Source organism: Bos indicus, chromosome 15 (assembly GCF_029378745.1).
Source record: "Bos indicus isolate NIAB-ARS_2022 breed Sahiwal x Tharparkar chromosome 15, NIAB-ARS_B.indTharparkar_mat_pri_1.0, whole genome shotgun sequence".
Taxonomy (NCBI): domain Eukaryota; kingdom Metazoa; phylum Chordata; class Mammalia; order Artiodactyla; family Bovidae; genus Bos; species Bos indicus.
In genome coordinates, this window is record NC_091774.1 from 64,760,116 (window position 1) to 64,783,890 (window position 23,775).

Consider the following 23,775-nt stretch of genomic DNA (forward strand, 5'->3'; position numbering starts at 1 on the left):
TCAGTCACTCAGTCGTGTCTGACTCTTTGCGACCCCATGAATCACAGCATGCCAGGCCTCCCTGTCCATCACCAACTCCTGGAGTTCACCCAAACTCATGTGCATCAAGTCAGTGATGCCATCCAGCCATCTCATCCTCTGTTGTCCTCTTCTTCTCCTGCCCCCAACCCCTCCCAGCATCAGGGTCTTTTCCAATGAGTCAACTCTTTGCATGAGGTGGACAAAGTATTAGAGTTTCAGCCTCAGCATGAGTCCTTCCAATAAACACCCAGGACTGATCTCCTTTAGAATGGACTGGTTGGATCTCCTTGCAGTCCAAGGGACTCTCAAGAGTCTTCTCCAATACCACAGTTCAAAAGCATCAATTCTTTGGTGCTCAGCTTTCTTCACAGTCCAACTCTCACATCCACACATGACCACTGGAAAAACCATAGCCTTGACTAGACGGACCTTTGTTGGCAAAGTATGTTTCTGCTTTTCAATATGCTATCTAGGTTGGTCATAACTTTCCTTCCAAGGAGTAAGCGTCTTTTAATTTCATGGCTGTAGTAACCATCTGCAGTGATTTTGGAGCCCCCAAAAATAAAGTCTGACACTGTTTCCCCAACTATTTACCATGAAGTGATGGGACCAGATGCCATGATCTTAGTTTTCTGAATGTTGAGCTTTAAGCCAACTTTTTCAGTCTTCTCTTTCACTTTCATCAAGAGGCTTTTTAGTTCCTCTTCACTTTCTGCCATAAGGGTGGTGTCATCTGCATATCTGAGGTTATTGATATTTCTCCCAGCAATCTTGATTCCAGCTTGTGCTTCTTCTAGCCCAGCATTTCTCATGATGTACTCTGCAGATCTTTAATCGATAGAAATTGATAAGAGGAACTCTTATCAGAAGAGGAACTCAAGCAAGGTAGTGAAAATCAGAAACAGGTGCCCTTGCTTGCTCCCAAAGTGGAGAGGGGGGCGGTGAGCTGGTTCCTTTAGTGCAGTGAGGGGGAGGGCGGATCTGGTGGGTTGGGCAGGAGGCATAGCTTAGGTGGTCCGCCCATCCCCTTGGTAGTGCCTGAGTGCAGGGATCATGTAGTGCTCTGCTTTTGCTCCTGGCACTTCACAAGTGGCAGTTGGTTTGTGGCCCTCTTGTATCTTATTGTTCATCATTTGGCCCAACAGCACATGTATACAGTTATTTTTAGTCCCTTATATTTAGTTTCTTTGTATTTTGTTGCTGGAGAAGATGTTTGTCCAGGTGCAGACATGACAGCAAAAAGTCCTGGGTCTCAGCCTATCTCACTTATATACCATAAGTATCCAAAATCTTAAATATGTACGTTTTCTCTAACTCAGTAATTCTACTTCCAGGAATTTAACATAAGGCTAAATGCATGGTTATATTCAGAATTTTAACCACAATATACAGATTTCACTTTTGTTGGGAAACTACATAAAAGAATGGATAGTTACATATAGGTTGAAAACTCCATATAGCAGAATGCAGTGAAATCTTTTAAAGTTATTCCCTATAAATACCATATTTTTATTGACAGAGATATTTATTTGCAATGTTGTATAAAAAGATTTCAAAATATATATACTTCTATTTTATATATACATAAATCCATATATATTCATATATGTAGGAGGATTTTTATTAAATGGGACATTTAATTTATATACATTTACAAAATATATATGTGTGCGATTATACTGTTTGTAAAATCATGACCCAGATGGCTTAGTCTGAGAGTGTATCTAAGTCAAAAGAATTATATCAACAAAAGTACATTTTAAATAGTTATGAAAGAAAGTGAAAAGTGTTAGTTGCTCAGTTGTGTCTGACTCTTTGCAACCCCATATACTGTAGCCTGCCAGGCTCCACCGTCCATGGAATTTTCCAGGCAAGAATACTGGAGTGGGTAGCCATTCCCTTCTCCAGGGGATCTTCCTGACCTAGGGACTGCACTCGGGTCTCCTGCATTGCAGGCAGATTCTTTACTGCATGAGTCACCAGGAAAGCCCTACTTCTGCTTCTGTATCTGAAGGCTATCCTGTCATGTCCAGTAATACTTTTTCAATATCCTTAATTCCTTTCCCATTCACATGCTACATAGCTGCTTTTGCGTCTCTACCCAAAATCCCACTAAGACAATCGTGCAGCCCTCTCCCCTTCTGCCTTAGTGCCCTCCCATACTCTCTGTTCTCCATCACAAAAGCCAGAGAATCTTGTGCCAAGTGGTGGGCTCTGCTTGGAAGAAGAGGAGGGGAGAAACTGAGATGGTCCAAGCCAGGATTCTTTGTAGCTAACTGGAGTAGGGTGATGGGTGGGGTGGGTGAGCAACTGGGAGGGTGTTGGGAATATGCCAGCATTCATAATCTTCATTCTATTTCATATGCATAGAAAACAGCTGGAAGGACATGCACGAAGGTCATAATGTTAACATTTTGTTATTTCTGGTGATAGGATTAGAGTGGATTTTAATTTCCTTCCTTTTGCTTATCTATGTTTTCTAATTTTCTACCATGAACAGACATTCCCTGATTTAGTTCTTAGAATTTTTATTGAAGTATATCTTGATTGATTTATAAAAATCATTTGGAAAAAAAAAAAAAGTTACCCAGTGCTTCTCAGAATTATAAGGTTGGAAATGTAAGTATGGTAAACCCTAAGTTAAGGAGGTTTAAAAATATATTCTCTGTCCCAGATACACCACTGACATTTGTACCCGAGCCAACCATCAGCCAACACTGAGATCTGTCTCTGTGCCTGTCACCCCTTTCTGTCAAATAAAAGCAAAAGGTATTTTCAAAAATGTGCACGTTAGGGAGAAGGACTTGGAGCAGGTCAAACCAGTTGACACATATGTCTTACCTGGAAAATGGGGACAACCACACGATCCTCGGGGATTGGTGAGGAGCCACAAATGGAAAACCTAGCACAGGACCGGCACATCTCAGGTCCTCAAGGAGCTCTGAGCACCTGCTCTGTTCAGTTCTTTTGCTTAAGAGGCAATTACTGGTTTCAGCTTTGGGCTAAGTTCTGAATTGGGGGCTGTGGATATAGCAGTAAGACACTGACCCAGCCCTAATGGAGCCCCCAGTTTGTGGGAGGAGACAGATACTATGAAAGTGTCTGCTTATGTGCCAGACAGTCTTCTAAACACTTGATATTTGCACATCGATGCTTTACATCCTTATAGTAATCGATGAGGTGTGTGTGCATGTTAAATCGCTTCAGTCATGTCTGACTCTGTGTGACCCTATGGACTGTAACCCACAAGGCTCCTCTGTCCGTGGGATTCTCCAGGCAAGAATACTAAAGTAGGTTGCCATGCCCTCCTCCAGGGGATCTTCCCAACCCAGGGATTGGATCTGCATCTCTTACGTCTCCTGCACTGGCAGGCGGGTTCTTTACCACTAGTGCCACCTGGGAAGCCCAATCTGATGAGGTAGATTATGTCAAGTATTACTTTGTAGTCTGTCTTCCTGGTCACAGATGCCTGTCCCTCTGTAAGAGCCCACATCTGTGATAATGGTATTGGATCTGTTTGTATATGTGGTGGGTGAGAACTTGGGTACTGGAATCAGACTTTCTGGGTTCAAAATGCAGCTCCACCAATTATGGGCAAGATATTTGATCTGTCAATGCCTCAATAATGTTTTCAACTGTAAAATAAGAATAGCTATAGTTGTTGCCTCACAGATTATTGTAATATTTATATAAAGCACTTAGAACAGTGTCTGGCACACAAGCTGTCAGTAAACATTTGCTGGTATTATTATTATTGTTGTGTCACTTGTCTCCTGTAGACTGAGAGCTCCTTGAGGACTGTGACACTATCTTATTAATTATATGTGCAACTCCCAACCCAAGGCTGATCATGGGGTTGAAATCAACAGTTATCTGTTAAGTAAAAGAAAAAAGTTATCACTACTCGTATATTTTGAGGTAGGGAGAGAGGCGATACAGAGGGAGGAGGGATTGCCCTTATGAGTGGACATCAGATTCTCCCAAGAACCACGATTGTAGGAGGAATGTGGATTCTATTACAGCAGACAGAGTCCAAGAAATCAGCCTAAATCAGAGTCAATGTAAGAACCAGAAGGGACATCCCAGACCACGGTTAGTGCTCCCATTTTTCAGGTGAGGAGCCTGAGGCGTAGGGAGTTCATGTACCTTATCTGTGGTCCTGCAGTGTTGGAGGAAATTTTGGGGGGAACATGGCCCTTTATCTTAACCTCAAATTCTATTAATACTCGTGGTTAATTAAACAGATTTTTTTTTTCCATTTTGGTTCAGTTTCACAAAGCTTTATTGAATGCCAAGTGCCTTATTCTCAGCTCACGAGAGATGAGTAAAATGGGCTCAGAGACAAGTCAGACTTGCTTGAGATTAAATAAGCAAATCAAATATGAAAATGGGAAATCCCAGGAAATAATGAGCGCTCGCCTTGTTCCCATTCCATAGACATCAGGAGACTAAACAACCAAGCGAGAACAGTGGGAATACAGGACTTCTTTAGCGCAAACCTGTTGAGGTCACACTTGGGTTATGACTCTGGTCCCTCCAGTTAAAGGGACCCCCCCCCGCACAAGATGAAAACTTGAGCGGGGTGAGCAGAGGTTGATTTCCATTGGGGTGTTATGGGGTAGAAGCCATGGGATTCTACAGAATGTATCTCCATCTCCCTGGCAAAGATAATGTCTTCCCCAAGCCTTGCTCAGAGAACCCCCTCCCCAATCAGTACAGCCCCACCCCAGGGATCCTAGGAAAATGGGAGAGTAGGAAGTTGTTGCTAAGAAGCTTGTTTTGGCTCTGCTGAAGGCACAACTATAAATTCACATAATAAGAGACCCACCAGTATGACTGGAAATGCACAGCACAGCTGACGGGAGGGGAGATTCATAGCCTGCCTCAGCGCCATTCATCTTCCACCTGGGAGCAGTGTAGCCCTAGGCATCCATTATTTACCAGGGAGACAGGAGATGTCAGGGGGAAGGCAGTGTGTGGGTGGCAACCAGCACTGACGGGGAGCTGTGAGAGGCAGCGGGGTGCAGCACGATGTGCCTGGGACTGGAGTTGGGAGAGCAAGACTGTGCCGCTGCCTGCTCTGGTGGACACAGAGTCAGTCACTTAACTGCTACGGCCTCCAGCTCCTCAGCCTTAAAAGAGGGCTTGAGTGAAACAGTCTCCTCAAGTCCCTCAGGCTCTGGAGTTCCATTCAGAATGTTCTAAGTGTTGTATGAAAATGTCGTTCAGAAGTTGCTTTCAGACTTCCTTCAGTCTGTGTAACAGGCTCTAGGTATATACAAAAAATGAAAAGTTAACAACGACCAAAAAAAAGAGGTTGTTTTCATTACTCTAGAAGGTATCCCTGGGGTCTTCAGGGAGCATATTTCCCCAAGGGTGATCTCAAACCTTTCCCTAAAGAACCCCCAGGCATAAGAGCCCCAGTGCATCTCCAGCCCAGGATCTGGAGGCATACACCCAGGCATGAAATGTCTTTGAGTTCTTGTTTATTATCACGGAGGTAATTTTGCACTCTACTCCATAAATCTATCCCTGCTTGTGTTGATATAAAAATAGTATTCTGAATTATTAACTGTTTGTGAATGTGCTGATAAATCTAGACTTGCAAGTTGGCAGAGAATCTTGTCTTTTGATCTTGAACTATACAAGCCCTAATTTTGTGTGATAAGGTTACAGGAGATGTCTAATTTCTTTTTCATGCTTTCTGTATTTTTTTTTATTTCTTCTCTAATGTGTGTGTATTAATACTAAAGAAAAGTAAATAAAATTTTAAAACATGAAAAATAATGTAGTTCTGACCTTCCGCATCTAGATTTTAAGGAGGGAAGGGCTCCCCTTAATGAATGGGTTCCCTGGTGACATTTTCTTAATGTGCACATTCTTCTGTATCTGAGTGCTCTGTGCATGTGTGCTCAGTCTCTCGGTAGTGTCCGACTCTTTGCAACTCCATGGACTGTAGCCCACCAGGCTCCTCTGTCCGTGGGATTCTCCAGGCAAGAATACTGGAGGGGGTTGCCATGCCCTCCTCCAGGATCTTCAAGACCCAGGGGTAGAACCCACGTCTCTTAAGTCTCATGCGTTGGCAGGCGGGTTCTTTCCCACCCGGAAGTGCCACCAGGAAGCCTATCTGAGTGCTCTGTTTGTGATAAATAACATGTGGTTGAATGAATAAAAGAATAATGACAATTATGATGATAAAAGCCACCATTATTGTGTTTTTACCATGTGCTACTGTTCTAAATTCTTTACCTCGGTCATCTCATTCAATCCTTATAAAACCCTTTGAGGCAGGTCTTATTATCCTCATTTTGCAGACGAGGAAACCAAAACATCAAGAAATGAAGTAACTGTTCCAGTTGGAACAGCTTTCCTGTGCTGTCTTTTATCTTCTCGGCTGGCCTTTTAGACCTGGTCATTGTAGCAGCATTTGCCTGAGCGCAGCAACTTGGTGGCGTTTCTTGGCAGTTCCTCATCTCTTGGTTTTGCCCTGAGGCTTCTCTGCCCTTTTCCACTTGTTTATCTGTATTTTCTAATTTTCCTAAGGTGTCAGTTGTGTCATGGATGGAGAGCAGGGTGGCAAACTAATCTATGCTAGCTTATTCACACAGAACTCTCAGGTTCTTTTAGCAGATAGCAGTAGCCATGGGCATAGTTGAAGTGGATGTGGATTAACTAGTCTCCACAGTCCCACCATCATCTTATTACAAAAGCAAATCTCAGAGCAAAACCTGCCACACATGCAGACTTATTAAATAAGCATTCACAGGCTGGCGAACATAACACAGGGCAGGCAGCCTGCTCTGGAAGCTGCTCAAGTCCCAACTCTCTGCCCATTTGGGTACTGCAACTGCTTCCGGAGTGGAAGCTTCACTGGAAGAAGGCAGGCGAACATTCTCGAGCGGTGGGTCTCAAACTTGAGCAACCATCCAAACCTCCTGGAGGGCTTCTTAAGGCACTGACTGCTGGGCCCTGACCTTAGAGCTTCTAAGGGCTCCACACTTTGAGATCTGATTTTGTTACTCTGTCTGATAAATGGCATCAGGCAACCAGCAATTGGCTCAATCCCTGGGCACAGGACCATTTAGAGAGTTAGTCTATGGTCTAGAACACCAACCCTTGGGTGTGGACTACAAGGTGCTCTGGATTCCTTTACCTAAAAGACATAAGGGTAAAGAATGTCAGTGAAAGGTTTTAGAGCGGCGGTCCTCACATTTTTGGCACCAGGGACAGATTTTGTGGAAGACAGTTTTTCCATGGCCTGGGGCTGGGGTTGGGGGGTGGCTTCAGGACGATGATTCAAGCACGCTACATTTATTGTGCACTTTATTTCTATTATTATTACACAGCTCCACCTCAGACCGTCAGGCGTTAGATCCTGGAGGTTGGGGGCCCCTGATTTAAAGGACACTGCTAATGTCATCAGTGAGAAGCCATTTCTCATCCTCATTATGCTAATTAGCAAAGCCTGGTGCATTCCTTGGAGAAGGCAATGGCACCCCACTCCAGTACTCTTGCCTGGAAAATCCCATGGGCAGAGGAGCCTAGTAGGCTGCAGTCCATGGGGTCGCTAAGAGTCGGACACACTGAGCGACTTCACTTTCACTTTTCACTTTCCTGCACTGGAGAAGGAGATGGCAACCCACTCCAGTGTTCTTGCCTGGAGAATCCCAGGGACAGGGGAGCCTGGTGGGCTGCTGTCTGTGGGGCCGCACAGAGTTGGACACGACTGAAGCGACTTAGCAGATGCATTCCTTATGCTCCAATAACTAAGGTTCATTTCACATAGATAGTTGGAGCATGGCCTCACTGATACAATATGAGCTGAATAGCCCTGTAGTGTTAATTCCTGGAGAGGGCACCTAGGGTATAACATAAATTAGCACAAATGCCTAACATCACTTGTCCAAATGGAGCATTTTAGAGTAAGTTACAGACAACATTAATAGAAGGAAAGTTCATTAACAAATCGCGGGGCGTTTGTTTGGTCCCACAGACGGAGCCTGAGATCATAGAGGAAACCAACATCGACAGAGTGAACGAGCCCCGGGGCTATGGCCGCTCGAGGCAGGTGAAAGGCCACTCCGAGACCTCCACGCTGAGCTCGCAGCCCTCCATCGACGAGGTCCGGCAGCAGATGCACATGCTGCTAGAGGAGGCCTTCAGCCTGGCATCGGCAGGCCATGCGGGCCAGGGCCGGCACCCGGAGGCCTACGGCTCCGCCCAGCACCTGCCCTACTCCGAGGTGGTGACCAGCGCTCCGGGAACCATGACCCGGCCCAGGGCTGGGGTGCAGTGGGTGCCGACCTACCGCCCAGAAATGTACCAGTACAGTCTGCCCCGGCCGGTAAGTCAGACGTCCCTCCAATCTGCCTGTCATCATCAGATCTGCCTGTCCTGGGGTGTGCCCACAGGGGTCTCAGGGTGGGGACTTTTGTGATGAGCCATCTTGGGATTTGGAGACGACCTTTGCTGGGCTCTCATCTCGTCCTCCGTCCCTGATCCAAGCCTAAGTCTTTCAATCCTATGGGCACAGGCGCACGGGTAAGCCCTGATGTCCAGCTGAAACACGTTTTTGAATGAATTTCCTTTTCTATCCCTCCTGTGAAGGCCAGACCTCATTCTTTGTGCACTGGTGGTTTTCTACAACCCCAAGGGCAAGGACCTCATTTAAATGTCAAAATGTAGGCCAAGGCCCCATATCAGGGGGCTGTGGAGCACGTGGTTCTGAGCAGAGGCTCTGGAGGCAGGTGATTTGACTTTGAATTCCAGCTCTAGCATTCAGCGGCTTTGTGACTTGGGGATGTTAGATTTTCTACAGGTGAAATAAACAGATAAGAAAAACAACCGACTTCCTAAGGTGGTTGTAAAGATTAACATGAGGTACTAGACGGATGCCAGGCACCCAGTAAATGCCATAAATGTTTGTCATGATCATCTCACTAACTAGTAACTGTACTTCAGTATTTGAGAAAGTACCCAGTGACTAAAGGCTTCCATGATTTAAGCAACCATTTTAATTAGTTTGCATTTAATTAGTTCATCACCATAGCATCTATAGATAATCTTTTTAAAGGTACATAGTTTTATAAGCCACAGACCATAATAGACAATGCTTTGTGTGATATATAGATTCCACCCTTGTAATATTTCATGCCCTATCTCCAAGTTACTCATTAATAGAGCATTATAAATTGTGGTTATGATATGTAGTTATCTAATAAAAGCTAGAGAAGGCACGTTGCTGACAAATGTCCATATAGTCAAAGCTATGGTTTTTCCAGTAGCAGTCATGTGTGGATGTGAGTTGGATAAACAAGGCTGAGCACCAAAGAATTGGTGCTTCCAATTATGGTGTTGGAGAAGACTCTTGAGAGTCCCTTGGACTGCAAGGAGATCAAACCAGTCAATCCTAAAGGAAATCAATCCTGATTATTCATTTGAAGGACTATTGCTGAAGCTGAAGCTCCAGTATTTTGGCCACCTGATGTGAAGAGCCAACTCATTGGAAAAGACCCTGATATTGGGAAAGATTAAAGGCAGGAAGAGAAGGGGGCAACAGAGGATACGATGGTTGGATGGCATCACTGACTTGATGGACATGAATCTGAGCAAATTTCAGGAACTAGTGAAGGACAGGGAAGCCTGGCATACTGTAGTCCATGGAGTTGCAAAGAGTTGGATACAACTTCTCGAGTGAACAACAATAATAAAAGCTAACATTTATTGAGTGCTTCACTGTTACTAGGGAGTGATCTAAGTGTTATAAGTATGGTAACTCATTTATTTAGTTCTTACTATATGCCTCTGAGACAGTTACTAGTTTATCCCTATTTTACAGACGTTGAAACTGAGGTTTCACAGCTTGTTCAAGTCACACAGCCAGGAAGGGGCGGAGCCAGGACCCAAAGTCAGGCCATCTGATGACAAAGGCCATGTTCTTAACCTGCCTTCTGCTGTTATATTGTCTCTCTATCGTATTATTTCTTTCATTTTCCAGTAGACTATTCGGGACACCTATGAGCTTGTGGAGCCTCCAACAGCACCACTACGGTGGCACTTAGTAAACTGCTGTTATGCTACGTAACTACCTAATCTACACACTGCTGTGAACTTCCTTATTGTTCTTTGTTCCAGATTCCCTCCTTCACCAGGTCCCTGAGATATCTTAACACTATTCCTAATCCCCTCAGTCTTTCTCTTTGAATGTCAGTCTCTGGCCCAGCCTTGCCCTGTTGATAAAACTCTTATCAGGAGAGACCAAAATTTATTTCAAACTGAGCCTTTGGGGCAGGGACACCTGTACTTGGATGAGGTCATCATCACTGCAAGAGTTTGTCTTTAGGTTGGCAGGTGCAGAATTTCTGTTTTGTCCATTCACTCCAGGGTGATCAGATCATGCTGCTTAAACTCACTGAAACTGCTTTATTATTAATATTAACTTACAAACCTGCAGTGAGAAGCTGAATGACCAGGTGGGCCAGAATATTTGTTTGCTGGTCAACATGGTCTTTCATTGGCTTCCTTTGTAGCTCAGCTGGTAAAGAATCCACCTGCAATGCAGAAAACCTGGGTTCGATACCTGGGTTGGAAAGATCCCCTGGAGAAGGGAAAGGCTACCCACTCTAGTATTCTGGCCTGGAGAATTCCATGGACTGTATAGCCCATGGGGTTGCAAAGAGTTGGACACAACTGAGCGACTTTCACTTTGGGCTTTCCTGGTGGCTCAGATGGTAAAGAGTCTGCCTGCAGTGGGGGAGACCTGGGTTTGATCCCTGGGTTGGGAAGATCCCCTGGAGAAGGAAATAGCAACCCACTCCAGTATTCTTGCCTGGAAAATCCCATGGACGGAGGAGCCTGGCAGGCTACAGTCTATGGGGTTGCAGAGTTGGACACGACTGAGTGCCTTCACTTTATGGTCTTTCATTAAGTAAAAGCCAATTTAGGGAAAGTACAACATTATCAGAAGGAAAATTGATATTGAGTTGATGTTAGAGTCATTTTTCTCAGCCTGTGATATGCAAACCCAGAGAGCAAAGTCAGTAAAGGAAATAGGTGAATGTGGGACATCTTTTTTGCATCCCATTTTCCTGAGATATAGGTGGAATACAGTGCAAAATTCTTAATGTTTTAAAGGACTTTATTTTAATATTTACTGTTTATTTGGCTGTGCTGTCTTCGTTGCAACCTACAGGATCTAGTTCCCCAACCAAACATTGAAACTGGGCCCCCTGCTTTGGGAGTGTGAACTCTTAGCCACTGGACCACCAGGGAAGTCCCCTTAGTACAATGTTTAAGTTAAATAGAAGACTAAGGTCAATGCCCAGATTTCAGGAATAGGAGTTTGCCTCTGCCATCCAGGAACTTTGCTGGATCTGTTCAAGAAGCACTGACTTCCAGAAGAGTGCCAGCAACTCTGGGGCCGCCACTGGCCATGCTCCCATCAGATGAGAATCCACATACCCTTTTTTTCAGAAAGAGTTAGAAAAATGCTCACTGAGCCTTGCAAATCAGGTACTTTAAAATACTTTCCCATGACAGTCGTATTACAGTTTCCACAATTACAGTTTTCTTAACTAATTGCCCATTAAATTGGTACTGTTCTTTATGGGGAAAGAACACTGAGATGTTGAAAACACTCTAATCTTACCACATAAAGTGGCTGTCCTTTGGGGGAGGGCTACCTGTATCCATTCTTACACTGATCCATACTGACTTCAGTTTCATTGACTCATCCTTTCTGATGCCAGACATTGACCATATCCCCAAATTCTCCCTCTACCCAGAGTGGGATGGCACTCACCAACTGTATGACCTTACCCGGTGACCGTAACTCTGAGCCTCCTGTCTATGAGAAGAGAGCTGCAGTGGGGAAAGGATGATAATTCATGAAAAAGGCTCAGCATGGTCCTGGCACTTAGCACCCAACAGGTATTAGTGGATTTTAATCAGAGTGCTTCGTATGGAGCCTGGTACATGGAATTACTGGATAAATGTAGCCATTATTATAAAAATATTCTCTTTTTCCCACTGGGTTCCACTGCTTATCTCCCTTTTCCTGACACTTCTGAGATGACATCTTTTTCTTCTACCCCGTTATACTCTTTTTAAGAGCATGCTCTGGGTGCTCAGGGAAGCCTCACTTCTATTTAAAGATGATCCTCAGGAATGACTGGGCCCCTCTAGCTGGAGGCCAGATTCTGGGGATCTGTGAACAGATCTGAATTTCAGAGAGAAAAACTTAAACAACTGGGATGAGTCTTCCAATGACAGGCCAGAAGATGCCACAACCCACATCCATATGCCTCAATTTAACAAAACCATCTAAAAATGTCATTGTGGGGATATGAAAGCTTAGATAGTTCTGTTTGCTATAATTCAGGATTGGCAGTTGTGCCAAGAAAGGCAGAAACATTAGTATTATATACTTTGAAAAAATGAAGCCACCAAAGAATGGAAGTGGACTGAGAAATAACACAGCAGAGAGACTGTCCATCAAACCAAATATCAAAGGAAGTTTTTTCATTGTTAAGGTTTTCTTTTGCCAACAACACATGAGGTCCTTATTTTAATGAAAAGAGAAATGGCTAACAATACACAGTAGCAATGATAATTCTTAACCCAAGTTCTTGCCAAGCCCTCTTGTGCTATGATAATATGGAAATCAATGGACAAGGTGGCAATTTAGAATGATAACTATGATTACTTTTCAGCTTCCAAAAAGGAAGCGCTCCAAGCTCTACTGGGGGATAATTGGAAGTTGCTGGTTCTAAATGCATTCGGCCAGGCTGATGGCATTTATATCATGGAGAAGGTTATTGCTGGCAGCTGGGGATTCCTGCACCACAGTTCAGAAGACTCTTGATCATATTTTACCCCTTGAATCTGTGAAGAAATTGGACTTGACACCTAATGACCAATCCAATTTTGCTAGCAGCCATAATGGGTCTCTGCCAAGTGGAATGAAAATATCCTATAGCCTTCCTGTTGGTGTCAGATTAGGGGATGCCGAGAAAGGTATGTGTGCATGCTTAGTTGTGTCTGACTCTTTGTGACCCCATGGACTGTAGCCCACCAGACTCCTCTGTCCATGGACTTTTCCAGGCAGGAATACTGGAGTTTCTATTTCCTTCTCCAGGGATGTTCCCGACCCAGGAATCGAACCCTCATCTCCTGTGTCACCTACATCTGCAAGCAGATTGTTTACTACTAAGCTACCCAGGAAGCCCTCCAAGAAAGGCAGCAGGGTCAAAACATCTTCCCCACTAGAGGCCTTACAAATGTAACTAACAGTGATAATAACAACAGCTGCTATCTATGGCGCTCCCACTAAATAGGTTTTTAGGCTAAGTGCTCTTGTCTCTTCCAGGGCTTTCCCAGGTGTTACTAGTGGTAAGGAATCCACCTGCAGTGCAGGGACACAGGAGACGCAGGTTCAATCCCTGGGTTTGGAAGATCCTCTGGAGGAGGGCATGCCAACCATTCTAGAATCCTTGCCTGGAGAATCCCAGGAACAGAGGAGTCTGGTGGGCCACAGTCTGTGGGGTCACACAGAGTCAGACACAGCTTAGCACACACGCACATTGTCTCTTCTGATCTAAGAACCACCCCATGAAGTCAACATTACTATCCCCCACGTACTCCATGGGAAGCTGAGATCTGGAGAAGTAAAGAAGCTTGCCCAGGGTGACACAGGACAGAACTGGGGCTGGAACCCAGGGCTCTCCAACTTCAAAGCCCATGTTCTGTCCACCCTCTGGCCAGGTAAGCCAGAAGGTTGTCCCAGGCTCTGATGAGAACTCAAATCTAAACTTCAGCGTGTGCTCTTCTTATCAGGAAGCCTCCCCAGTTGGATGGGGTTTTGTTCATTCCTATCATAGCCCCTTGTAAGACAGACATCTCTACTAAGATAGAATTGAGAAGATTATAGCCTATTTTCCTCCTCTCCCCTCAAAAATAAAACAAAAGACTCCGTCTTAAACTTTCTTAATGATGAGATAACCAGGCATATCAGGCAGGAATTTACATCCACAGCACTTGGATTCAAAAAATGTTAAACATTTCTTGTGTTTCTCCAAATCTAATTTGAATCTATTCTGAGCTCCCATCCAGGCAGGTTTGGTGGGGCAGGAAGTGGGGGGGGGGGGTCAATGTTAGTTCTTGCATAAAAGTCATTGGCAGTTTGGTGAAGTTGGAACAACAGGAGAGGTCTACCCTAGGCAGTGCTGAATGGTGTTTAAGGATGGAGGACACCCAACAAACCAAGAAGGTATCTGGAGACTGAAAAATGAGGCAGTTCCATGTAATCAATGGATCAGTATTATAGTATAGAGTAACTTACGTACAGGGTAGGATGGGGCAGGGGGCGATCCAGAAGCATTAGCAGCTGCACTAAACACTGCAGAGGGGCTACTGGGACAGTTTTATAGTTAACCTAGGGTTTGGGGGACAGGGAGTCAGGCAGTGCATTCCTAAGTCAAGATTTATGATGGGTAATTAGTCTTATGGGTGCAGGGACTACATCTTGAAAGCCTTTATCACTGGAGAGATAAGTGATAAGAGATAAGTGATAAGAGATAAGCAGAGCAGAGAGGCCACCTGGAACCTAATGATCATTAGATGATATCTATTAACTACAAAGCCCTTGACAGCACAGAAGTGATTTACCACGCGGTACAGTCCCGGGTAGGGTCAATGGAAGGACAGGAGGAACTGAACAGGCCCAAGATGGAGTCAGTTATGCTAGCTGCCAACAATGGGGTGTTGCAACTCCCAGAGTCTGTGAAGGTAGGTTGCTCCATATTAACTGGGACAGCCTAGGTTGGAGATCTTTGCCTATGGGCTGCCCCGAGGAATTCCTCTTGAAAACCAACAGCGTGCCCAGTGTCTGGCAAATGCATATCCCTTCAGGCTTAGAGAAATCATTCAAGTGAGTAAAAATCACATTTTGTACAGGAATGCTGCGTGGAAAGGGAGAGAGGGAGGGAGGAGAGAAATATGCAGCTCAGCTCACAAACTCAGGTGTGCAAGACAGGTAACTTTCTCTGTAATGGCGTTCTAGTGCCAAAAGCTCAGTCTCCGTCTAGGGCCTCCCTCCCCGTCTCTGATTAAGCTTATTTTGTGTGTGTGTAGGAGTAGGGGTGGGTGGCTACATGGTGCAAAGCATGGTCAGAGGGTGAAGAAAGCTTCAGTACTTGGTCTCATTTTATTCTCATCTAACTACTCTGGGTGGCACCTCTGAGAAGTGCTCCTTTCCACCTAGTCTGCAGGTGTTGGTCTGGGGAGAGCACAGCTGTTTCCTGGTCCCCCTGCTTACAAGCTCTCTCCAGACTTCTCTTTCCCTTCCTCCCATGCTTGAGCCTTCTCTCTCCCTTCTGCCTCTCCCCTCTCTAGCCCTTACACACACACGCCCTTGCCCCTCTCCCCTCTCTAGCATCGTCCTTACACACACACACACCCTTGCCCCTCTCCGCTCTCTAGCATTGTCCTTCTGTTTATTCTCTCCTCTCCATCCCTTGTTCTCCCAGATTGAGATGGGACACAGAGCCCCTTCTCCAGGCTCATTAGCATCTAAGCTCTGCTCTTCTTTACTTAAGGGTCTTTGCCTAATACAGGGGCAGAGTGGTCTAAACCAGGGATTGCCAGCCTCCAGGATCTAATGCCTGATGATCTGAGGGGGGGCTGATGTAATAATAATAGAAATAAAGTGCACAATAAATGTAATACGCTTCAATCATCCTGAAACCACCCCCCTCCCCAGTTCCACGTAAGCATTGAATCCCATGAAGCAGGTCCAGGGTGTCAAAAAGCTTAGGGACCGCTGGTCTAAAGGTTCCTCACTTCTTTCAAAGTTTGTTTTGGCATCAGCTTTGAGTGCTTTAAGGGCTTAGGTTTTTGATATTCAAAATCCTAAACTCTTGCATTTTAATAGCTTTTAGCTTTTGAAATGCCAGGAAGAGTTGGCTCTTGGGCCATCTTGAGTGATAGTGAACTTCCTTGAAGGCAAGATGTTCTTGGGGCAGGGGAAGGGCCCTGGATTCAAGGAACTGTGGTGGCAAGGTCTTGGTTACTACAATTACTGTATCAAAATATTATCTTGTCTCAGAAGGAAGAGCATATCATTTATTGAGTACCCACTATGTGCCAGACATCACATCAACGTATAAAATGAGTCTTTTAAACAGCCTTTGAAATGGGGTTTGATCCTGTTACTTTCATTACCTAATGAGAAAACAGGTACAGAGAGGTAAGTTACTTGAGGTCAAGCACCCGGTCAAGGTCAAGCCAGGTTTCAACTCCACTTTTGTCTAACTCCAAACCCATACGCTCTGCACCACGCCACCCTTGGCTGAGAATTTTGAGACAGCGCCCTTAAACTGGCTATGTGATTTTGGGCAAGTCAGTTCACTTCTCTGGGTTTCCTTTTGCCTCTGTGTTAAGGTAAGGAGTGAGGTCTTGGTGTCTCCTGTTCTTTCCAGCTCAAACCTTCTATGAATCCCAGGCCCTTGAGAGCCCCAGTGTTGCTCTCAGTAACTCCTGGTAAGCTGAGAGATCAAGATGAACACTGGGTTTTCACCATGGGGTCCGTCTTCAGTTACCACACCCTCTGTTTTCAACTAAATAAGAACTATCCTCTGGAAGATTCTACTTCGTGCAATAGGATGTAAAGTTATTTCCAGCTGCATGGGGCCTTAGGTAGACGTTGGGCTGAGCAGTATTCACAGTGCGGTGGAAGGGGCGCCACGCAGTGGAAGCCAGCACTGTCAGCAGGAATGGAAAAACTGGCATATCCGCTCTGGCCTGGGGCTGACTGGCTGGCTCTGGACAGTGGCCTCCAACTAGAGTAGGTGGCTTTGGCCTGTAAGTCCTCGCTCTCCCACCAGTGCAAAGCCTGAGACCCTGATCTGTTCCTCCAACTGCAGGCTGCCCTCTTTGACCCGTCACCCCTCTAGTGCTACCCCCTGCCAAGGTTGATCTTGACCAGATTCCCCCTCTGGATGGATGCACGTGCACAAGGAGGGTCCAGCACACAGGGAGTCTCACCTGGGCTCACTCTCCACTGGGTTTGCTAGAAAGAATGGCCCTGACCCACCCCCTCGCCCCCTGCCCAAGGACATCGGGACCGGGAACCTTGAGCAGACCATGTCCCTTCTACTTTTACAACCAAAGTTCTGAGCTCAAAGTGGAGCCTCTTCTTGTTATATCCAGGCTTCTTCCACCTGGGAGAACTACGAGCTATTTTTATAAACCCTGCCTTCAGTTCCGAGTGTCTGATCTCCTTTCTAGCCAGAGGACAGGGATCCCAAAAGATGGTGTCCTTGGGTGCCAGACTGGGCCCCTCACGGCCACTGTCACTGTTCCTGTGCCAGGAACTAGAAACCTGGAACAAGGTAACAGTTTTGAACAATAGCTTCCAGTGAGATCTGAGTCACAAGGCAGCTGGCAGGCAGTCAGGTTCCAAACACATGGAAAAGAAGCCAGAATGCAAATCCAGGAGGACTGGGACCCATGGGGGAACTGCACAGGGAAGGGAGGAAGACACTGCTGAGGGGAATTCCTCAGCCCGGGGCAAAGGTGGCCTTTCTGCTTTTCATGTGACCCTGTAGCTTCCCAGGAGCACCAAGGGTACAGACCAAAGGAGACCTTGATCTCCTGTGCAGGCTTGCTTTGTACCTGGAGAAGATCATCCAAAGTAGGAAATTCCCTTGGTACTTGTCAAAAATTCAGAACTTTTAATCAATTCTTTGGTTAACTGTTACAAGATAGAGACCCCGAATGCATTTTCTTGGCTGGAAAACTGTGTTGACTACAGAGTATGCCTTCCAAGAACCAGGGATAAAAATAAGTTGTCTGTCTCCTCTGCTGATATCAGGAGAAGCCAGAAGAGAGATGAGGGGCTAGACACCTCTTTCTCTGTTTTGGGAAAGGCATGTCCTTACTTGTTGGTTTGTTGATAATAGTGTAAATGCCAAGCTGGAAGGACAATGATTTTCAAACTCTGCAAAACCGTAGGGTTCCAGGAGTCCCCAGGTGCCATCATGCAGGTAAGCAAAGGGTCAAACTCACCAGGGCATCCCCACCCTCAACTTCTACCAGAGCAGTTCTGCTTTGATTTGGTTATGTATTCGGGCTATGTCAGAATGGTTTCATGGCTAAAGAAGTGTTTTTTTTGTGGAAACCCACAAAGTATTTGAGTGCCTTATTTCACAAGGAAAATAAATAATAGAAAAATAAGGCACAGAGGGACTGACGTGTCCACAGAGCGTGAATGACTGAACCAAACGGAGAGCCTAGGTTGGCTGTAAGGGTCTCGGTTTTACCTGCCTCACCTTGCCTATCCCAGGCTTAACTGATTGCCAATATGGCATTTGTTTTCCAGGCAATCTCACCTTTCACATTTGTTTACTACTCGTTGTTTCCACCTCTGATTTCAGCTCACAGTTTTTATTTTAGTTTGCTATGGTGTGGGAGGGAAAGGGTGGATAGTGGGTGGGAATCCTTAAGATTTCCTTACATCTTGCAATTCCAGCATGCATTAAAAGCCATGTTTCACCTAGGATCTACTTGTTATTTAGTGGGTTGGCCCTTATGAGTAGGTAGTCTGCCCTAATGTGTCTGTGCTCAGTCACTCAGTCATGTTTGACTCTTTGCGACCCCATGGACTGTAGCCCCCCAGGCTCCTCTGTCCATGGATTCTCCAGGCATGAATACTGGAGCAGGTTGCCATTTCCTACTCCAGAAATTGAACTCATATCTCTTTCATCTCCTGCACTGGCAGGTGAATTCTTCATCACTGTGCCATGTGGGAAGCCCATAATGCTGGAGGGAAAAGCCCTCGTTCATTTTAAAGAATCCTGTTCATGGATTCTCTCTCTGCTACCTTTTGTCTGGATACCTTCAGGTTTAAAGCCCTATCATCTTGTTCCTTAAGAGATATGGCAGGCCATGATACCTATAGAAAAAAATGAATAAGAAGCACAAGCCATGCTTTGTCTTTGCAGAGAGCATTCCTAGATTTTCTCCTGTTCAGAGGCTGTGGTCTGGCTTGCTGGTCCTGTCTCTGACCATTTTTCTTTTCTCCCCTCCCAAGTTAATTACAATCTTCACTTGACAGTTTGATCCCTTATGTTTAAATAGTGCTTTATAGATCATAAAATACTTACACATACACTGCCTGGCCCGATCTGCTTTGCATCCACCCCTCTGAGCAAGGCATCCTTGTCTCCATCTCAGCAGAAGACACTGAGGTCCGGAGAAGTCACCTGACTTGCTTAGGGACAAAAAGTCTATTTATTAGCAAACCTCAACCCATATTCCGGACTCCAAACCCATTGCTTTCCTCCATGAAATCTGCTTTCCATGAGTGAGAAAATAAGCACAATCAATGATTCATTCTTTATCTAATATTTATTGCCCATCCAGGATATAACAGGCACTGTTCCAGGCATGAAGATACAGCTGACAACAGATCCCTTGCCCTCATTACAGTCTTGTTGTGAATAATAAATAAGCAATGATATAATACCAGAGTGACAACTGCTATGATAAAAAAAAATAAAACAGAATATGGAGCTCCAAGGGAATATGGGGCTGGATGAATGACAGAAAGAAAGAAAGGAGAGAAACATTCCTGGGGAAGCCCAAGGCAGGAAACAACTTGGCGGATTCTAAGACCAACTGAAGGACTCTGACTGCAAGGGCCCGCCAAGGGGAAGAGTGGGGGTAGATGAGACAGAAGAGGGGACTGCTGCTGCTACTGCTACTGCTGCTAAGTTGCTTCAGTCATGTCCGATTCTGTGCGACCCCATAGACGGCAGCCCACCAGGCTCCCCCGTCCCTGGGATTCTCCAGGCAAGAACACTAGAGTGGGTTGCCATTTCCTTCTCCAATGCATGAAAGTGAAAAGTGAAAGTTAAGTCGCTCAGTTGTGTCCGACTCTTAGCGACCCCATAGACTGCAGCCCCCCAGGCTCCTCCATCCATGGGATTTTCCAGGCAAGAGTACTGGAGTGGGGTGTCATTGCCTTCTCCAGAAGACGGGACTGGGGACATGTTAAGGGTGATGGAAGGGGGACGTTTGAGGAAAGAAGGAAAGTCTTTCTGAGGAGCAGACTCCTCAGAAGTCTGCTTCCCTTTTAAGTAAGAAGAACCTGTGTGTTGATGAGCACCAGATATTAACATGTGTCTCCCTATTTGCTCCTCTCTTTCTCAGGCCTACAGGTTTTCCCAGCTTCCTGAAATGGTCATGGGCTCTCCCCCTCCACCTGTGCCTCCACGGACGGGCCCTGTGGCTGTCGCTTCCCTCAGGCGGTAACACATTCCTTTCTTTGCCTTGTTTGGGATATTTGCAGAGGATTTGGTCCTGTGAGCCCTGCCCTGACATATTTCCTTCATGCCCTGCCCCACCTGTATAGACAATCATGTGCATCACCTGTATAGACAATCATGTGACCAGGGTACCTTGAATGCCATGAAAGAAGTGGGGGCCACAGAGGGTTGGCCTACTTTCTTACCATTGACAATGGAAAGTCCTGTAGAACCCACAATTGAAAAAACCCAAGGTCAACTGCCCCATACCCTGAAAACCTCATGCCTTGACATTGAGCATCTAAAAATTATTCCAGTTTGGGCCATCACAACAGCTGTCTCAAGTCTGGGCACCTCCTGCAGGTGTGCGTGTCAGAAGACCCTTTGTTACTGAGGGGTGGTGTCCAAGAGGCTGGGGAGCAGTGTGTCTTGGCTCCTGCCCTAACTCTTGCCTTCCAAGACAGAGAGGCTGAAAGTACATGAACTTGGACAGGTCAGCTGGGAAGCATATATTCAGCATTCTCTTTGCTCTGTAACACTATAAAAAGCACATGCTTTACGTATAGACAGGAAACAACAGCCAAGAGCACTGGGGGAGATTGGAATAGACAACGTGTCCAGGGCTGGGAGAGACACTGTGCCTTGGGGTCCATACGGGCCACTGCCCTGGCCTTCCTACCACAGCCTGCCCCAAAATGCTTGTCATGCTGTATGTGGGCCACAGGTCTGAACTTGGTGAAAACGGTGAAAAGAAATGAGTTTTCCTCAGAAACAACCCTCCCTTCATTTCCAGCAGTTTAGGATGCTGAGCTGTGTGTAGACATCACCCTTTGACCCCAGTCAAGCTCAGAGTGGGGGGGCGGGGTGGGGATAGCAGACCAGGGTTCCACCTTACCTGCCAGTAGCCTGCTGGGTAACCCCAGGCACGATGCCTCACCTTCTGGCTCCTCTTTCCTTATCTGTCTGCTAAGTCACTTCAATCGTGTCCGACTCTGTGCAACCCCAGAGACGGCAGCCCACCAGGCTCCCCCATCCCTGGGATTCTCCAGGCAAGAACACTGGAGTGGGTTGCCATTTCCTTCTCCAGTGCATGAAAGGGAAAAGTGAAAATGAAGTCGCTCAGTCGTGTCTGACTCCTAGCGAGCCCATGGACTGCAGCCCACCAGGCTCCTCCATTCATGGGATTTTGCAGGCAAGAGTACTGGAGTGGGGTGCCATTGCCTTCTCCATCCTTATCTGTCAAATGAGAGCAAAGGCCTAAATGATCTCAGAGGCTCTGGGAGTCCTCAAAGGTGACCACGTGTGCGGAGCAGAATCCAGGGATTTTCCCAGGATGGTTTTCCAAAGGAGTAGCTGATGCCTAGAAACAGCACGTGAGAAGCCAGAGCTGTGGGAGTGAGAAAAGGAGAGAAGGAGAAAGAAGAGAGACCCCACGGTCCTGGTCCCCCCCACCCACCTCCTGTGGAGTTTAATCCTCACAGCCTGTGTCTGACCCTCCCTGGGGAATAGTTGCTCCTGAGGGTTCTGAATTGGAGGAGCTTGTCATCAGTGACTCATGCTACATTTGCTGAAGGCCCGGACCTACTTCTTATTTCTCCTTTCATGTCCTTCTGCACCATTTGTCATCCTCGCCAAGTATCAGGAGGTCACTCCTCCATAGGAAACCAGAGGGTTGGACCAGAGAGGAACCTTTGAGATGGAGTCACCCTCCTCTTTGAGGAAACTGGGGCTCAGAGAGAGGAGGTAGTTGGGGCTCAGAGAGAGGAGGTAGTTAGGACTCAGACCCCTGCCTCCTGTCCTGCTCCCTGGCACCCCTGTGCAGAGGGTGGCCCTGTGGGCTGGCAGCCTGCTACCTGTTGTGGCTGTCTTTGCCTCCTTCCATCTGAATTTTAGGAAAGCCGGAGTGCCTCTGCCAAAGAGAAGACAGAGACTGGCTAAAGCACCCTTTATACTGGGGTGAGAAGCCAATGCCCCCACCCTAGCCCCCTCTTATTACCTGGCTTTCTGAGCACTAAGTGGAAATGGGTGTTAAGTGGGCCAGATTCTCTGCTTACCTGTGGAACAAAAACGTGTTCTCGCATTCATTAACACTCGGCAAGCACTAGGCTTCTGCTCCAGAGAGCAGACCCCAGCCCTAGCTTCCGGAGCTTGGGGCTTCTTGCTTCCAGCCGCTCTCCGGACGAAGCCTTCCCATTGGCTGCCGGTGATGTCATCGCCTGCCAGGTTGACCATCCCCAGCTAAGACCCAGTGCTAATTGCTTGGCTCATGTTTTTGTGGAGATGAAGTGTTCTACTCCCCAGAGACTCAAGAGTCACCCACAGGGGAGCACTGACCTTGAATGTCTAAAAATGACTCCAGCTCGGCCACCACGATGGCTGCTCCAGGTCTGGGCGTGCAGGCCCCCTTTGTCATCAGGGGGCCGGGGGCTGCAAACTCAGGCCCGAAGACCCAGCAGTCCTGTTGCTCGGAGGCCGAGGCGCTCCCCCGCTTCCCCGGGAGCCCCGCCTCACCCCGCGGGCCGCAGTCCCCGCAGGCAGCTAAGGTGGCCTCTCTCCCCGCCCAGGTCCACTTCAGACGTTGGCAGCAAGACTAGGATGGCCGAGTCCGCGGGGCCCGAGCCCGCCCAGCTGCACGACAGCGCCTCCTTCGCGCAGGTGTCCCGAGGCCCCGTGTCCGTGGCGCAGTTGGATCAGTCGGCTTTAAATTACTCAGGTGGGCTAGAGGAGAAAAGTCTGGAAGAAGCACGCGCCCTGCCCCAGCGTCACCCCCTCTACCTCTGTTCTTTGCCTCCCCCGCTCTTCACCTTCTGTCCGCCAGGCTCAGGGATAAAAGCGGCTGTATTTCTGGATCTCCTGTAGCCCTGGCTAGAAGAGCTACTGCTTTTATTTGTTTACAATATCTGAAATCTGACAAAATACTAAGATATATTATAGTCAGGGTGGATGTTAACATCTTTCCAGACCTCAGACCTTTAAAAAAAAGCAATCCGGATACAACTGTCTACCCCCAATTCATTCCCGTTCTCCCCAGAGGTAATTACAGTCCTTAAGTAGTAGGTGTTAACATTTCACTACGTTACAACAATATACTGTATTAATGCTATATATATTTTAAATTTACATAAGTGATGCCAAGCTATACCTTTCCTTTTGCACTATTTTCTTGATTAAACATTGTTAGCAAGGGTTCTCCAGGTTGCTACACTCATATTGATCCAGTTCATTTGTTTACACTGCCATGTGGTATTCCATTATGAGATATGCCACAGTTGATCCTGTCCCCTGATGAGGGACATACTGGTTGTTTCCAGTGTTTCGCTGTTACAAACAATGAATGTGGAGGTTTGGACATGCCCTAATGGGTTTTTTCTTGTAACCAAACCATTCCTTTTAGGCTAAAACACCCAGTTGTCAATACTTAGTAAAGCATAGTGTGTCCAGAAATTCCACC

At 46.4% G+C, this 23,775-nt stretch overlaps 1 protein-coding gene across 2 annotated transcripts in view; it reads left to right on the forward strand.

Moving 5' to 3' along the window:
- The window catches only part of KIAA1549L (KIAA1549 like), a 314,597-nt gene that overhangs the window by 279,722 nt on the left and 11,100 nt on the right, over positions 1 to 23,775 (forward strand). For both annotated transcript variants that reach the window (XM_070804017.1, XM_070804018.1), the window contains exons 17-19: positions 8,015 to 8,365; positions 20,230 to 20,327; positions 22,889 to 23,037. In XM_070804017.1, the coding sequence (XP_070660118.1) occupies positions 8,015 to 8,365; positions 20,230 to 20,327; positions 22,889 to 23,037 (598 nt within the window). The remainder of the gene's footprint in view (positions 1 to 8,014; positions 8,366 to 20,229; positions 20,328 to 22,888; positions 23,038 to 23,775) is intronic.